The following is a 19,021-nucleotide window of genomic DNA, read 5'->3' on the forward strand; positions in this document are numbered from 1 at the left end:
AAACAAACATGTAAATAAAATGTAAAAATGGTAATTTTCTATGTTTTCGGACAGCGAAAGAAATAATTAATTTAAGGTGTCCGAACTCTTAGGTGAATTACGGTATCACTTTCAAATAGTTAGTGTCTTAAATTTAGTACTAAACATATTTTTGAGATTTAAATAAGAAATTAAGTTTCATACTCTTAATTCAGTTGAGAATGGAAACGCTTTGTGAACACGGGTCAGGTGTACTTCGGAGATCATTGAAGTGACAAAAACAGCTTCTGACAATGTTTGGAATTTTAATATTCTATCAAATATAAGAATAGCATTATAGCACAAAAGTGAAATTGGTAAATATGAAAAATTGACAAATCTGAGGCACTCTTTTTCGACATCTGTCATACAGACAAACATGTTCAACAATACATGCATTTATATTCTAGAAAATGTATATCTATACATTATAATTAATACACATTATACAGTTCTTAATAAATGAATGGACTTGTATTTACATTTTATGCTTTAGTACCTTTTAAAATTGTCTCATACGCAGTTAATATGGTTGTTTTTGAATAAAAGTCAGCCGCCTTCTATTCTAGATCACTTCCCCCCCCCCCCAAAAAAAAAAAAAAAAAAAAATGCCTACCTACCTACCCTCTTTTTTTGGGAAGGAGACCAGAAACGAACCTATTTTTTTTTTTGGCCTTAGATGAGAAGAATTTCACGTTAACAGCAGCACATATAACATTCACGTTTACAACAGCATTTCTTGAAAATTGGATATTTATTGGAAAAAAATATAAAAACATTTAACGAATAGTTCGTTTTATGAAAGTAATTGGCAAAACTAACTTTTTAACGCATGTCTGATTTATTAACTATTACTTATAACTAAGACATATGTACAAAACAAAGAATCACGGCGCACACAGCGTTGCATCGTTCTACAAATTTCTGTCGAGTTGAAATTTTGGCCAAGGATTGCATCGATACAAGCAAATCTAAAGTATTTCACACGTGTAGAAGCAGAAAATATCATACCGTATTTTCTCGACTATAAGACGGGGAAATTGGGTCCCGATTTTTACCCCCAAAGTAGGGGACCCGTCTTATAAGCGAGTCGATAAAATATTAAAAAAAGATTCAAGTCAAAATCAGTTAAATTTTACATTGGGTATTCGTCTATCCAGTCTATCGTCTGCTGATATAAGTATGGGGCAATTAAGTAAACAACAACACGAAATCTCTTCACCGCGCGTGCTCTGACGTCACACAGTGTACCGTTATATCTACATTTTTTCTCATGGCGCGTGTCAGTATAATTAGTATGACAGATATATCAAATCAATAAATTGGAATGTTAATATGATGTAGGTACCTAACTGTCAATTTGATTAAGCAAACAAATGACAATGCGAATATGAATCCTTTATGTTCGTCGCCAATCAAGGGACAATATTGCCTAAAGCATTATTGCTAAACAAACACCTATTCATGCCTCGGCTTTTCGCAGTTATGTTATTGAAGCCATTTATTTTGCCGAAGAACTTCATTGGTGTCTTCAATAAAAAATAAACTAAAACAAACATATGTTGTTATTAATTAATTATTACAATTTCGATAAGTAACGACCTGTCCTGCAAACGTATGTACTCATTTTTAACCTACCTCCAAATAGAGAGCTCACAGTTGCCCGCCATTTTCTTTGAGTAAAACAAAAACAGTTACCGCGAAAGTCGATAATTGTCCGTTGAGCTTGAACATTTTCACACATTAGGAAGAATTTTAGCATTTTAGATTTGCTTAAAAATTGACCCCGTCTTATAAGCGAGTCGAAACAAAAAGCACCAGATTTCATAGGCAAAGTTAGGGGGCCGTCTTATAAGCGAATCGCCTTATAGTCGAGAAAATACGGTAGTAGTTTATAGGCTAAGAAATATTTTCCTATCTTTTCTCTAAAAAAGGTTATTTATGAATTACGGTCACTTTCTTGCTTGTTAACATCAGTTTTGAACCGTTGTGACACATGTGAGAACCCCGTTGAAGTTATGTGATTCCTCACCCTGAGTAACAATCATTACACACTGTAAATTATTTTTATTGCTGAACGTACTTTATCACATTATTTATGTTAAGCAATATCACTCAATTTTAAAGATAGGATGGCCAGACGCCTCTATTGTACCTTGAATACTGAACAGGTTTCAGTAACAATCATTACACATTGTAGATTATTCTTAATTGCTGAACGTACTTTATCACATTATTGATGTTAGGCAATTTTTGCTCAGTCTTAAAGATACATGTATTTGTAGGATGGGCAGACATTACTATTTTATCATAAGCACTGGATAGGCATAAGTTTAATTATTTTGCTAGATTCAAAACTCCAAATTTAACAATTTGTGGAAATTGTGAATAAAATACCTCGGGGAACTTTGAAAAACAATCTCCTGTGATCTGAATAAACAAAGGGAAGTAACTCTCAAAACATTAACAAACTTGTAAGACAAAAGGAACACCTCTGCCTCACAAATTATATGTCAGGCCCTTGTTATTCCCAAACCCTTGTGTGTGCCTAATTTCAGGACAACCTGTTCCCTCCACAAAACAGAAAGAGCTAGTACTGGTTTACATCAAGTGAAAGGGCACATACATTTTTAACAAGTCACAATGGCTAATGGTTAAATATGTAAGGCACTAGTACCTTTCATGGGTAGCATAGGCAGCCATTGTAATAACTCATTTTGATCCACATTCCCAACAACCCAAAAACCTTACATTTCTACTAGGCTTGAACAATTGCACCAAGGCCTCCTGAATGAATTCAGATTTTGAACACTGAATGTGTGAAAAGTTTTAAAACATTTCATCTTAAAATGTCAATTATTTTGAGCCACATACATTTTACAACAGACCATCCGAATAACCAACAGCATGATTCCATTATATCTCCTTCAAACTCATAATGACATTACAAGGACATGCAGTAGCTGAACTGTTACAGTAAATATATCATATACACATGGCCATTCATCTCCAAAAAGGTGTATAAATATTGGGAATGATTTAAATATTAAACAAGAGTGCAGTGGAGCGGACACCAATGATGACCTGTTGCTGTTTATTAGTGAAAATGTGGCATAGCTCTACAAATATTAAACAAGAGTGCAGCGGAGCGGACACCAATGATGACCTGTTGCTGTTTATTAGTGAAAATGTGGCATAGCTCTACAAATAACAAAGTCAGAGTTATGGACCTTGCAATACAAGCTATCTTTTGCAGCATGTGTACCAAGTTTCATTTGAATATCAAATATACAAAATTGACAATACAGAAAATAACACCGAATCTATAACAGTACCAAACTTTTTTTCTTCGAAAGAAGATGAAAATAATAAAAAATATAATAGGACAAACTAATAAGCTATAGAATACCTTGGGCAGATTGAACACAGTGTCTCTAATGACCACTTGGAAATGTGGTGGGTTAATGCTGGTCTGGTATAGAAGTAAGTTTTCCTTCTCCAGGTCTGAAATAATGGGCACCATGGCATTTTAATAACATATTTCATTTCAAGATAGAAAAAAAAAGTATTTTTATAAAAAAATTCTTAATTACCGTACTAACAAAACTATTTTATTATAGAAAATGAGCAAGTTGAGCAATCAAGCATTTGACTTTATGAGACACACTTAATATATAACTGACATTGGTAAACATTGGCTACCACAAAGGATGGGTATTGATGGGAAAAAAGCACTGTGATATATCGCAATATTTCCGTAGTGTACTGTTTGAATAACAAAACGAAGAACTTGTGAGGAATTTATAAAATTGAATGCTAATTTACAGCATTATTACTCTCTTGAAATGATGAAAAGAAAATGTTTGTCCTATAATAATAATAATAATAATAATAATAATATCTTTATTTAGAGAAGGTATATACACATTATGACATAATTACATGTTTGACCATAACAACATCATATTTACAATGTAACTATATTGGCATTTTTATGCTTTTCTAACTTTGAAAACATAAAATAATAAAAAAAAAATCAGACACTACTACTATATTAATGATTTAACAAGTGGAAAATGATGAGTTGTTCGACATTTCAAAACACATTGATGAACCTGGTTGTCAAGTGTTATAAAAAAGTATCTAAGGCTACATATCCTTACTAGGTTTATCTGGAGTCTTGAGGAAGTGGCCATTGGGGTACCTTAGGCCCGGGGAAGCCAGGTATGTGCAGAACATGTGCATCACAAACTGGAAAAAAATTGTATAAAAGTTAGGTTTTAACTTAAAAGATATTAGTGTTGCAGCCTGTCCTCATGGAGACCAACTTGGGTACCCTTCTGCCTTCAGAATTGAATGCTATAGATAATAAAGTAATTGCTTTATTATGTTAAAAAACTTATTTTATGCTAATAAATATATCCACACTTGGTATCTATGGTAGTTGGAGCTTCTGAAACTGTTTACGTAAACACAATTCTAACTGTTTTTGTCAAATTCATAATATTAAGGTTCAACACAGTCCAATACAATATTCCCTTTCCACCCTAAGCACCCTGTCCCTTCATACAGCACACTGCCCTTTTTAAAACCTGGCAAAAAAACGAGCTTTCATCCGAGTTAAAGTTTACACCCAAGTGAAGGTTCTCATCCGAGCAAAACTTCTCACCAAAGTGAAGGTTCAGACCCAAGTGAATGTTCTCACTGAGTGAAGGTTCTCATCTGAGTGAAAGCTCTCACTGAGTGATAGTTTTTATCCGAGCGAAAATTCTCACCAAAGTGAAGGTTCTCATCCGAGTGAATGTTCTCACCCAAGGGAAGGTTCTCATCCGAGTGAAAGTTCTCTCCAAAGTGAAGATTTTTCAACCGAGGGAACCATACCAAGTAAATGTTCTAACCTGAATGGAGTTGAAGTTCTCACCTGAGTATCTGTGGGCAAATGTTCGCTCCATGGTTTCCCATACTGGCCCCCACCACCACCTCGATTCCACAAGAACTCGCTGACACACCCATCACTTCCCAACTCTGAAAATGTACAATGGTATTTATCCTATATGATGTGTTTTATGAATTTATTTTCGCATTATAGCCCACTGAGCTAAACAGAAGAATAGATGGCTACACTTTATCCTATTGATAGATAAGGTATCATCATATTGAGGTTAGGTATATGTATCACGATGGCCAACAGTACATTAGATGTCTAGCTTTAATCCTCTTGATAGATAGGGGACCATCATATTGAGGTTAGGTATATGTATCACGATGGCCAAGAGTAGAAAAGATGCCTACCCTTAATCCTCTTGACCAGGTATTCCTGATTGGACGTACAATCTAGATAGGGGACCATCATATTAAGGTTAGAGTGGTCTTCTCCAAATCTTGTACTGAATTGTACCCTTGGGCATCTTCATACAACTTAATATAAAAGCAGCTGTGTGGCACGAAGATATACAGTACAGGTTTCAAACAAACTAGAGCTCTGCAGAGTAAACGCCAAAACTTGTTCCTTTTGCTCTTTTTTCACTTGAACAAGGGGCATAACTTAATAAGTATTGACACTAGAGTTATGTTCTTTGCTATTTATGTGTATATTGTTTGCCAGTGATCCAGCTATGCCTAAATAGAAGGGATGAGAGCCATACTGCCCTTTAATGGCCCCTACCTCCTTTTTACTTCACCCAACTGTAGCCTTTTGTTTGATAGAGCTGCCTTAGATGAATATTATATTGGCAAATTGCAATATTTGCATATTGTTTCTGGCAACATGTCTATCAAGTTTCATTTGAGAATCTTGAAAGTTAAAAGTTTTGACACAACAACACTGACAATAACTAGGCTGACAGCGATACCAAGGTTATTTCAGAGTACCTAATAAAATCCACATCTCCACAATGTTGTTCCCAGGGATTAAATGAATACAATCGGTTTCTTTTTCTACTTTTAGTCTGGGATGATTCAGTGATTTTCTAGTCTGCAATTTGGAAAATAGCCAATAAAGAAAGTTTTTTTTTATTTCTTAAATAAATGCAAACATGGAGGTCAGGAGAAATGAGTTCTACCTTGTAACAGAATGGTCCAAGCCTGCGATTAAGAAGCAACATATATTTATGCCTCTCATAATATGTGTATTATGTTAATATTTTTACCTTTGGCTAGTGGCCTTAAACTGAGATCAAGTGAGTGTCAATATAAAGAAGAATCATTGCTCTTGTGATACAGACCTTTCTGAGGCGCTCAATCCAGAGGAACAGGTCGTCATCTGTCACTCCCAGAGGCCTCCAGACCTGAAACATGCAACTAGTACATTTCAAGTAGTTGAAACATATCTATATGCAAGGACATAGGGAGGACAAAGTTGTATAAGCGGATAAAAGGGACAGTCCCATCATAAAATTGACCACACAAGAAATCAAAACCACAACATAAATATTTGGCCTATCATACGGAACTTCTGCTTTAAGAAACAAAGTTGTTAACCTTCAAATCTTTACTAAACAGAAAGTTTCATTGACACACTAGTGATCCGCAGTAATCTATACAATTTAAAGATAATTATATCAGCTGGGTTTTTTATATTCGATGCAGAAAATGTAACTTCCTCAATTAATTTTTGCTATATGGCAAATTTCAGCCAGTTTTGGTTCATATATAATAAATTACCCGTTAGTCCTGTTTACCTGTCTGTGGTATATATGTTAAAACTAAATCTGTTTGTGAATACATGGTACTTCTGTGAGTCCAGAATTGTCTTGGAAACAGCTCATAAGCTAAAGATAAGTTGTAAGTTTAATCTTAAACAAGAGCTGTCAGAAAGACATCACACTGGACAACTCTGCCGCTTTTAAGTTTAAGGATTGCAAAGTTTTAGTGAAACAGGCGTGGATTACTGTTAAATTTACTTAACATGAAAAACCTTAACCAGCATGCCTGAGTCAAATAATAAAAGGGCAGTATATGCATAATATTTCAATGCAATAAATCAAGTAGTTACTGATTTATTGACTTATTTGTGCATACATGCAACCAAAGAGACAATTCAATAATTGAATTTCATATGGCATGATAATGAGATATTACTGTTTTAGACTGTGAATACAACGTTTCTTTTTATTTGTAAAATACATACTGATGGACGTTCACATTATGTCTTCAAGTGATTATCAAAAAGCACAGATGTAATGCATTCCAGAGTCATTTGGAATCAAACCATTTATAAATATTACACAAATTTGCCTCTTTTATAGAATAGTTAACAGTTAAAGGGAAGTAATCCAATTAAATATTTATGTATCATAAAATTATGATTTTACTGTCAGATGCATTTCCATGACTCAAGTATTAATGCATTTATGATGTATTCTATGTATTTTGGGTTGGTGGCCTTTTATAATAAACTAAACAATTAGCTTGAGATGGACTTGACAGCTCTTTGTTCACAAAAGTTTATAATCCTTCATAAAAGATAGTCCCCACTAAAACCCTGTCTCGATATTGTATATTACCTCTTCTCCCAAATTATCGCTATCATCCGTCCGCGACTTATGGCTCCGTTGGGATTGACTGGCGAGCTTGTACTGGTTATTACGGAACACGTGGCTCAGGTCCAGGCTTGGACGGCCGTAACTCCAGAATGATGAACTGTTCAGCGACATGTCCTGGCAACCTGTGATCAAGTGAATATCTTATCAACCAATGCATCGTTTTTTGATTTTCAGAATCAATTGTTTTTATGGATTTTTAAAGGATTATTTTCTTAAAACAAGGTATATTTGAAGTTGCAAGTTTTAATCTCAATGCGGTGGTTTTAATAATAATTCAGTTATTGACAACCAAACAGCAATTTTCATTAAAATCAAATAATGCTAACCCTAAATGATATGCAGAATAAATGCATCGCTGCATCGTACATAATACAGGTTTTCAAGTGACCAAAAACTACAAAGCTTTTTTTAAAAGAAAGTAATGACTACTGAACATTTCCATCAGTGTTATGTTGATAAACATTTACATTTTTCTCAAGATTCTAAAGATTATTGTGTTGAACTTGCACAAATCTTAAAGTAACTGGCGAGCTAGGGAAAGTTGGTGGCATGCCAATATTTTGTAATTGAGTGCTTCATTTCCCGCATTTTAGGCCATTCTAAGAGCATTTTTATAAAACACTTGTATTCTATTATTCAACCAAAAAAGTAGAAAGAGTAGGGCTTTTCAAAGACGAAGAAGGTAAAAGTGAGCCCACTTTAAAGTCTGAATTAATAAGGAAACAGCTAAGCAACAATATAAAGTAAGGCTTCATGACCCGCGGACTTACCGAGAGCTGCCTTGTAGCCTTTCTCATCTTGCTCCTTTAGGTACACTGACAGGGACTGTAAGTCTGTCATCTTGTCAGATGGCGCTGAAAATTTGATGCGGTTGATTAAACAAATAAAAATACAAAGAAAATTGACAACGCTAAGAACACCACAAGTCCCCTGACAATGCAAAGACCATTGCAAGACCATGACAATGCCAAGAGCATTGCAAGTCCATGACTACGCTTAGAACGCCTAAAGTCCATGACAACGCCAAGAACACCACAAGTTCATGACAACGCCAAGAACACAACAAGTTCATGACAACGCCAAGAACACAACAAGTCCATGACAACGCCAAGAACACCACAAGTCCATGACAACGCCAAGAACACCACAAGTCCATGACAACGCCAAGAACACCACAAGTCCATGACAACGCCAAGAACACCACAAGTCCATGACAACGCCAAGAACATCACAAGTCCATGACAACGCCAAGAACATCACAAGTCCATGACAACGCCAAGAGCACCACAAGTCCATGACAACGCCAAGAACACAACAAGTCCATGACAACGCCAAGAACATCACAAGTCCATGACAACGCCAAGAACACCACAAGTCCATGACAACGCCAAGAACACCACAAGTCCATGACAACGCCAAGAACATCACAAGTCCATGACAACGCCAAGAACACCACAAGTCCATGACAACGCCAAGAACATCACAAGTCCATGACAACGCCAAGAACATCACAAGTCCATGACAACGCCAAGGGCACCACAAGTCGATGACAATGCCAAAAACTTCACAAGTTCAAGACAACGCCAAGAACACAACAAGTCCATGACAACGCCAAGAACACCACAAGTCCATGACAACGCCAAGAACACAACAAGTCCATGACAACGCCAAGAGCACCACAAGTCCATGACAAAGCCAAGAGCACCACAAGTCCATGACAACGCCAAGAGCACCACAAGTCCATGACAATGCCAAGAACATCACAAGTCCATGACAACGCCAAGAACATCACAAGTCCATGACAACGCCAAGAGCACCACAAGTCCATGACAACGCCAAGAGCACCACAAGTTCATGACAACGCCAAGAACATCACAAGTCCATGACAATGCCAAGAACACCACAAGTTCAAGACAACACCAAGAACACAACAAGTCCATGACAACGCGAAGAACATCACAAGTCCATGACAACGCGAAGAGCACCACAAGTCCATGACAACGCCAAGAGCACCACAAGTTCATGACAACGCCAAGAACATCACAAGTCCATGACAACGCCAAGAACACCACAAGTTCAAGACAACGCCAAGAGCATTGCAAGTTCATGACAAAGCCAAGTGCATAACTATCCCTCTCTTTCATTTTAACTGTCGCCATCTCTTTGATTTATCAATTCAATTCTTATTTTTGTCAGATAATTGATGATCAACGTCAGAAATAGTCCACAATAACAAAGGTTACCACTCTTAGCATAGGTGACCGCCTCACACCAAAAACTGTACTGTTGAAAAAAAGAAAGAAGATTTCTAAGACACTACATGTATGAACATTGTAAAAAGCCTGCATGTACCTCAATCCCTCACTGTACAACAACCATCATCATGAGTCAATTACTTGAGAGAAAGGTACGCAGCACATGAGCTAGCTGAGGGGTGTATGTTTATCCTATGATGGCACTGGCCTATCCATCAGTGTTGGCCCAAATAAGGGTTTCAGTCATGAAAGGTTTTGGGGCATAGTACACAAACAGAATGTAACTCTGGTTATTTAACATTTTCTAGTGTATAGAACTGTGACACAGGACCCTTATTTGACAGCTAAGAGGACAACTAGTAGTTTTAAGTTGCGAGGAGGGTGATTGAACAAGCTTGAGTGCATAAAATTACGAGTGATCATACCTGGACGGACTATAAGCAGTATGAGAGCTAGATGAAGTACTACTGGAGAATACCAGGCTATTCTTGCCATGGAGCAGAGCTGCGAATGGGCGACAGGCTGGAATGGTACATGCTCTTTAGTAATATATAGAAATAATTTTGCACGCTCCTCGAAGTTTTATTTTAAATGGTTACGATATCTCAGTAAGTTACTGTAACAAATAGAAGAGACACATTAAGTGTTGTTTATCTACTGTGATATTTCATAAACAGAAATATGGGTGTACGAATAATTGCCCTGTTTAGACATGCTGCAGTAATTAATGCTATATGAAAGCATCACCAACACCCTAAATGGAACTGGGTGAAAAACATGAGATTAAGAAACTAACCACAACATTTTGAAAACACCATAAAGACTTTACGCAACCTTGAACATTAACCATACCATTGTCCTTGACCCCAAGGAGTCGCTTCTGTATCTGAGTGACTTCCAAGTTTGTTGTTGAAGACATAGTACGAGAGGCATTTGAACACATCGGAGACAATACTGAATACTAGCACTGACAATTAACGACACCTCTGAAATAAACATGGCAGGGCTTAAACCATCAGAAGAATATGGTGGATGTGCCATTGTTTTATTTGATTCATCTTTAAAACGCTGTTCAGAAATTTATTATAGTTCAGTGCACCTTTTCATTTCAAAAGGATTTTTTTATTGACTGCTACCTTTTTCATCAGAAGGTTTTGTCTGAATGATCTGTATAAATTTTAATCTTTTAGATGCCCGAAAACAGCTTTCTTGCAAAGCAATACTGAATTAAATTACTCATAAAATATGTTATCATCTATCTCTATTATGATTTACACACAAACATCATTTAATACGCACTTGTAAAACATTGAAAACAAAAATACATGCTATTTGTAATAAGCAAATAAAATACCCTCAGCTTCTATACTCAAGTCTAATATGATGACTGTTTTATGGATTTTTAGGTACTAGTGAAAGTTTTTTCGATTTTTTTTTTACCATGCCAATGCTAGTCGAAAAGCCACAGAAAATATCCTGTACCCAGTGGTTGGAATAAGCACAATCCCGCAAACCCTTCACTGGTTAACTTTACTGGGTTTGCTCAAACTCTAGATTTTAAATAGCAAGGACTTATAATCTAAGAATTCAAGCTCGTTCATACAAAAGACTTATTACAATGACTTCTGTACCTATATACCAGAAGACTGTCCTGCCAATCTGCAGTACTGCACTCAGAAAGAAAATGTTCCTGAAGAAAAAAGGTACATACATATGCAAATATGGTTAGAAACTTATATATGATAAACAAAATGCAGTCAATGTAAAGTTATATAAATTTCAATGATTCATAAACAAGATCACAGTACGTTATTGCATATTTATCATATATAACATTTTAAAGAAACAAGAGTGCCATGGATCGAAAAACAAAGCTTTGCTGTTGTTGTTTAAGTAGTTTAAGTCAAACAGCATTACTCAATTATCAATAAAGCTCGAATTATATGCCTTCATGTATATAGTTGTATTCGTATGTCTGTTGCAACATGTGTTCCAAGTTTCATCTGCGTATCTTACATGGTTTTCGGGTTATGGCTAAGTTCAAAGATTTTGCACTTTAACAATGCTCACATTGAAGTGAACAACACCAACATATTCGAGAGAGGCATTTTAAAAGAATAAAATAAATACTGTACATTGAAGATTTATTTTTCATGAAACAGCCATTCATTAATATGAAACAGTTAACAAAGAAGACCAGTATACAAAGTTTGCAGCCCGCCAGCCAGGCTTGTTGAAAATACTGCACCACAAACTATTGGAAGGATACAGGCTTGTTTATCCCTACTACTCTTAACTAATTGTATGTTGCCAGATTTTTCTACGATTTTTTATATGGCAAATCCTTCACGACAACCTGTTTTGTTAGGGAATATAAGAATCCCATATAATATGTCTATTATTTTAGACTACCCTTTTCTTTTAATAAAATGAATGTGTTACAAAAAAGAAAAGGAAGATAAAGAACCAACATGTCAAAATAAAGCAGAAACACTGCTACTCCACAAGCGTTCCTCTGAGCATGTTGCACATCTTTCTGTGTGGGTCGCTTCTTTCATGACTTATCCACACTGGGGCTGCTAGTCTGGCCTTGCACCATGGGGGAGGGCCAGGTTGTCCTTTCTGAAAAGAGCGAAATTAAAGTTACCACTTTTGTAATGTTTATTGTTATTTAAATGTCAAGCTACTGGTTGAGAAGCGGTTTCCGGTTTAGATCTTCATAAAGAAAGTACTGCAATTCAACTATATATGGTCACTAGGCAATCAAAAGTTGAAGTTCATACCGAGACACATAAGTAACTTTTATTATTAATTAATGTTTAAAATTATTTTTTTCATTTTGTACACACACTTGCACGTGGGGGATCAACACGCGCAGCGCATTGCGCATGCGTGTGAACCTAAATCATGCAAACAGATGGACCAAACCCTACCAATCCTGAGAAGTCGCCCCAGCAGTCAACCTCCATCGCCAGAAACTAGTAACGACCAACAGAACCAAAAGATAACTATGTAGCCGTCCGACATGAGATGAGGGATCGGCTGGGTGATCCAATTGTGGAGTGGTTCATGCTATATTTTGAAGCTGCGGCATGGCAAGCAGTCCGGGAAGTATTTCCCAACACCGATGTGAAGGGCTGTGCACATAGCTTCCACTGGTCTCAGCGGGTATACCAGAAGGTGACACGTCTGGGCTTGGCACCAGCCTATACTCAGAAGGGAGGAGTATACCACTTTGTCAGGAAGCTGCTCCCTACCTACACGCCGAGCATGTGAGGCCTGCCTTCCTCACATGAAGGGATCAGGCTCTGGAGTGAGAGAGTAAGCATATACTTGATCTGGTAGACTACATCGGATGAACATGGGTAGAAGGCACGCTATGGCGCCCAGATCATTGGTCTGTCGGTAGCCATGGAGACAGTAAGAACAAGCAAATTCGTTGAATTGATATCTCCCGCCTTATTGGGCTTAGTCAAGGAATATATATAAAGATGAGTTTGAGTTTGATTGCAACTGTTTGAAATAAAAAAATAAAAACCAAATTGATTACTTGTTTATCGGATTTTTTCCAAAAGATAATGGGGCGAGTGAGGGAAATAATAATAAAAATATTTGTTTTGCATTTAGCAAACAAGAGCACCGCGAAACGGAGCATTATACGCCCGAAGAAGATTCGGTTTGAGGTCTTTAATAAACATTTAGGTTATGCTAGTATACTGCTTACTAGGTGTGAAGTGTTTACAACAAAGGCTTAAACTTCCAATATTGAAACTTTAATGATACTTAAGTTAGCAGTGCTAATAAAAACCTTTGAAAATTGCTTTAGTAGTAACCCAGTTATGGCCTGGACATGGAATTGCTAACGTCCCCCCCCCCATGGTGATTCTAGTGTTTGAGGTATGGACCTGGAAATTGTGCGTGACACATCCTTTTAATGTAATGATGCTTTGTATAAAGTTATTTGAAAATGACTTTATTAGTGACCAAGTTGTGGCCCGGACACGGATTTGCTAACGCACCCCCATGGTGATTCGAGTCTTTGAGGTATGGACCTGGAAATTGCGCGAGACACATCCTTTTAATGTAGTGATGATTTGTATAAAGTTATTTGAAAATCGCTTTATTAGTTACCAAGTTATGGCCCGGACATGGAATTGCTAACGCCCCCCAGTGAAATTAGACTTTGAGGTACGGACCTGGAAAGCATGCTTGACAAATCCTTTTAATGTAGAGATGATTTGTATAAAGTTATTTGAAAATTGCTTTAGTAGTAACCCAGTTATGGCCTGGACATGGAATTGCTAACGTCCCCCCCCCCATGGTGATTCTAGTGTTTGTGGTATGGACCTGGAAATTGCGCGCGACACATCCTTTTAATGTAATGATGCTTGGTATAAAGTTATTTGAAAATGACTATTAGTGACCAAGTTGTGGCCCGGACACGGATTTGCTAACGCACCCCCATGGTGATTCTAGTCTTTGAGGTATGGACCTGGAAATTGCGCGACACATCCTTTTAATGTAGTGATGATTTGTATAAAGTTATTTGAAAATCGCTTTATTAGTTACCAAGTTATGGCCCGGACACGGAATTGCTAACGGACGGACAGACGGATGGACGCCATAACATAATACGACCCTTCGGGCGTATAAAAAGAGGAGCGAACGAAGAGCGAACAAATATATAATTATAGTCATTTAACTCACTTTTACTCACATTTAATTCACTTAGGCCAAATAAAAAATATGTGCGTTTCAGGTAACGCTGCCATAAACAATAGGGTAGGTAGGTCGGAATATTTTTTTATTTATATATTTTTTGATATATCGATTTCAGTAACTGTTGACTCAGACTGTACCAAAAATAAAAGTAATCAATTTTCAGGTTTATCAGCAGTTTTTTTTAACATGTTCCATGCTTCAAAGGAAACAATCTTTATTTGTCTGGTTAAATACTTTGACAATGATAGTTGGATTTCAACTAAGTTATGGTACACCACTCTTTTATTATTAACGACTTTCCAGGAACAGTTTTACTTTTCTTTATGCACCCTTTTGCTTTCAATCACATGCTCACCTGCCTGTTACATAATTACATGGAGAGTGGGACAGCAAATTTACCATATAAGCCATCAGCCAAGGAAACCTCAATGCTGTCAAGAGGACCTGGGGGTTCAGGTTTGAAGAACAAGTAACATGCAGGTTTTATTGCCAAAATTGAACACTTAAGTCTGACATATCAATCCAAAAGTCAGTATCTGACACATTTGTATCTGACAAGAAAATAAAGTTCAAGAATTGAAATATACCTGTCACACAAGCACAAACTACCCGTAATTCACCTTAGAGTTTGGAAACTCTAAAAAGTCGGACACCCATTATTAATTTCAAAAATAATTTATTTTGCGTAGTGACTACCTAATTTTCGGACACCCAAAGGACATCGATTATGACATTTACAGTTACTAAGTCTCACAGACAAAGATTATTGATCTTTATCCTTAGAATGTATTTGCCTGGCTAGATTACCTAACCGTATACATCACTGTGACAAGTTAATTAGTTACAACCCATCCTAAACGAGTTATTGCCTGTTGAAAAGGAAGTGTGATATATATAATAGAGGATTAAAGATAAAACAAGGGCAATCAAGGGATTAAGAAAACACAGACATGACATGTTTGTAAAACGATCCGCCAATAAACTTTGAAACTTGTACCACACTTATAATATAGACTTTATGAAGGAACAATCGTACAGTAATACTCATTGAAACATCAATAGAACAATTAAAAAAAAACATTCAATGATACAGGTAACTATTTAATGTGATGAATTAAAGTTAGAAATGCAATACTTAAGTTACAATCGAAAACCTGCATAACAATATCCATGCTTTCCACGAAATCCTTGTGGGTATAACTGTGAGTTATGTGACATCACACAGTGTGACTGTTTGATCTGAAGCCGATAGAAGGTGTTTATTCATTTCAATGCATGTATAAAATGGTGTTGAATGGGATTTTAATTAACTTGATGAAGGAGTTACACTTAAAGGCATTATAACCATCAATAACTACGGATAAATTAAATAGTGGTAAAATGCAGACACGAAGAAAAAAGGCAGGTTTAACATACATGGAGATAAAATGTGAAATTGGTTATTTTCAATAAATTCGGACAGCGAAAAAAATTAATTATTTTTAAGGTGTCCGAACTCTTAGGTGAATACAGTAAATACAATCGGAAATCCAACTCTAATATTGTCAACATTTCGTATACATTTCGTAACAAATGCTTTTCGTACCCAAATCACATTTTTTTCAGGGAAAAATAGGTTAGGGTCGGCGGGAAAAAATAGAGTCGGTAGTGTTACCTGAAACGGACCTATTTTTCTATTTGGCCTAAGGTTAATATTAACTACAACGACCTGGGATATCTTTGAATAAGCCGGGTCTTCTACTGATAACTGTCCATAATGCTAATTGGATATAGCCCGGACCGTTGAGGTTGAGACCTTATAGCTTGTACCTGCCGGGATCGATTTTTGAGAAAAGCCGCCACTTCTGAGGTCGGAACTCTATAGCTTGTTACTGCCGGGACTGATGATTGAGAAAAGCCGCCACTTCTGAGGTCGGAACTCTATAGCTTGTTACTGCCGGGACTGATGATTGAGAAAAGCCGCCACTTCTGAGGTCGGGACTCTATAGCTTGTTACTGCCGGGACTGATGATTGAGAAAAGCCGCCACTTCTGAGGTCGGGACTCTATAGCTTGTTACTGCCGGGACTGATGATTGAGAAAAGCCGCCACTTCTGAGGTCGGGACTCTATAGCTTGTTACTGCCGGGACTGATGATTGAGAAAAGCCGCCACTTCTGAGGTCGGGACTCTATAGCTTGTTACTGCCGGGACTGATGATTGAGAAAAGCCGCCACTTCTGAGGTCGGGACTCTATAGCTTGTTACTGCCGGGACTGATGATTGAGAAAAGCCGCCACTTCTGAGGTCGGAACTCTATAGCTTGTTACTGCCGGGACTGATGATTGAGAAAAGCCGCCACTTCTGAGGTCGGGACTCTATAGCTTGTTACTGCCGGGACTGATGATTGAGAAAAGCCGCCACTTCTGAGGTCGGGACTCTATAGCTTGTTACTGCCGGGACTGATGATTGAGAAAAGCCGCCACTTCTGATGTCGGGACTCTATAGCTTGTTACTGCCGGGACCGATGATTGAGAAAAGCCGCCACTTCTGAGGTCGGGACTCTATAGCTTGTTACTGCCGGGACCGATGATTGAGAAAAGCCGCCACTTCTGAGGTCGGGAATCTATAGCTTGTTACTGCCGGGACCGATGATTGAGAAAAGCCGCCACTTCTGAGGTCGGGACTCTATAGCTTGTTACTGCCGGGACCGATGATTGAGAAAAGCCGCCACTTCTGAGGTCGGGACTTTATAGCTTGTTACTGCCAGGACTGATGATTGAGAAAAGCCGCCACTTCTGAGGTCGGGACTCTATAGCTTGTTACTGCCGGGACTGATGTTTGAGAAAAGCCGGACCACTATGGTCGGGACTTTAGCTGATAACTGCCAGGATCGTTTATTGACTTCATTGTAGAGATTGAGACAAGAAACAACTCGCTTATACAGCTTCTTAATTGTATTTGCATATTATAATATAAACAATGTCTCACTCTTGCGCACAGTGGTCACAAATTGGCTCATGGTGAGCATTCTTTGATAAGCATACAAAGAGCTGAATTTTCTACCTTCTGTACCCTGTGCGTAGGAGTGCAAAGGGGTCACTCCTACCAACTTTCTAGCATAAAATAACTTAGATTCTTCCAATCCCTAACGTTCAAACGGAAATGTGCAAAAAAAACGGGGGTCGGGGTGTTTTAAAAATATTGAAATTGTTTTAAGTGAAGTATTTTATGGTTGAAATTGATCATAAAGAGTTATATTAATATTTTACCATGTAAGTGAAATGTTATTTTGCACTAAACAAGCATTTAATGCATTGAAACAAGTTGTTTACCTTTCCAATAAAACGGAAGTTGACTGACACAGACAACAATTATGCGAAGGGGAACAACTCGATACAATCGTAATTACCCGGCCTCCTCCGACAAAGCTTCGAGATAGACCTCGTTATACAATCGTCACAACTCGGCCATGGCCGATATGTTCCGAGCTATTTAAAACTGTGCCCTGAAGCCTTGCATGTGCCCTTCATGTATATATCGTTATGTTTTGACAGAATGAAATGAAGAAAAGCCGTCAAACTCATAATTATAAGTTGGATATTTATTTTTTGTGTACGGAACTAATATAAAATAACATTATCTGGTAATATTTCTTGTTTTTATGATATTTTATAGACGCTATATGCTTTAACCTGGAATCCTGGATTTGCCATATAAAAAATCTAAAAAAAAACGTCAACGTACAATTATTTGGACTAAAAATAACTATGAATAACTGCAATTTAACAATGTCAGAAAAACTCGAAATGCCTAAATAAATTTTATCCATTGACTAATATCAGATCTAGTCATTCTAAAATGCCGTCCAGGCTTTTTTTTTTACTGATGGTTAGCCTGTCCAGGCTAACCATCATTAAAAAAAAAGCCTGGACGGCATTTTAGAATGACTAATATCAGATCTATAGCACTAATAACTGTTTAAATGAAGAATAGTACCAAAACTGTGATCAATTACAGGTTAATATAAAGTTAAAACATTGGCCTTAAAATTTGGTTTACAATAATCTTTACAGTACAGTAAATGAGTAATCACCGTGGGAAACATTCCAACGGTCACGTGACTTCCATTGATCAAGTTTGTGTGTGTAAGTAGTATATATCGTAATCTCATAATAGTGCACATTTCCAGTCATAATAATACTACTAGTGGTGCGTGTCTAATGAATAATCAAAGTGAATTTAACGGCAGACTTACCTTTCGATAGGTCGTAAGTTTATCCCCATTCCATTGAGGTCCATTGACTGAATTCGTCACGTGACACTTTCTCCACGGAACCTGGTTAAATAGCCCCCAAGTCAAATAGCCCCCACACTTTTGGTCAAATAGCCCCCACTTGGAAAAAAATAGTCAAAACGCCCCCAATTTGGTCAAAACGCCCCCATTTTGGTCAAATAGCCCCCACTTCTTTTTTTATTTGAATTTATATTTGAAGGTAAGTTGTA

General features: G+C 37.2%; 1 protein-coding gene and 1 long non-coding RNA gene across 2 annotated transcripts in view; one reads left to right on the plus strand and one right to left on the minus strand.

The window, feature by feature from the left end:
- Nucleotides 1-12,360, minus strand: part of LOC128203566 (uncharacterized) — a 30,157-nt gene extending 17,797 nt beyond the window's left edge. The window contains exons 1-9 of the mRNA XM_052905037.1: nucleotides 12,289-12,360; nucleotides 11,449-11,507; nucleotides 10,670-10,803; nucleotides 8,333-8,416; nucleotides 7,524-7,684; nucleotides 6,243-6,305; nucleotides 4,940-5,043; nucleotides 4,182-4,269; nucleotides 3,428-3,522 (exon numbers count right to left, since the gene is read on the minus strand). Of these exons, the coding sequence (XP_052760997.1) occupies nucleotides 4,263-4,269; nucleotides 4,940-5,043; nucleotides 6,243-6,305; nucleotides 7,524-7,684; nucleotides 8,333-8,416; nucleotides 10,670-10,760 (510 nt within the window). The 5' untranslated portion in view covers nucleotides 10,761-10,803; nucleotides 11,449-11,507; nucleotides 12,289-12,360 and the 3' untranslated portion in view covers nucleotides 3,428-3,522; nucleotides 4,182-4,262. The remainder of the gene's footprint in view (nucleotides 1-3,427; nucleotides 3,523-4,181; nucleotides 4,270-4,939; nucleotides 5,044-6,242; nucleotides 6,306-7,523; nucleotides 7,685-8,332; nucleotides 8,417-10,669; nucleotides 10,804-11,448; nucleotides 11,508-12,288) is intronic.
- The window catches only part of LOC128203571 (uncharacterized), a 108,059-nt gene that overhangs the window by 3,450 nt on the left and 85,588 nt on the right, over nucleotides 1-19,021 (plus strand). The window lies entirely within an intron of this gene.

This window comes from Mya arenaria, chromosome 9 (assembly GCF_026914265.1).
Source record: "Mya arenaria isolate MELC-2E11 chromosome 9, ASM2691426v1".
In the NCBI taxonomy this organism is placed as follows: domain Eukaryota; kingdom Metazoa; phylum Mollusca; class Bivalvia; order Myida; family Myidae; genus Mya; species Mya arenaria.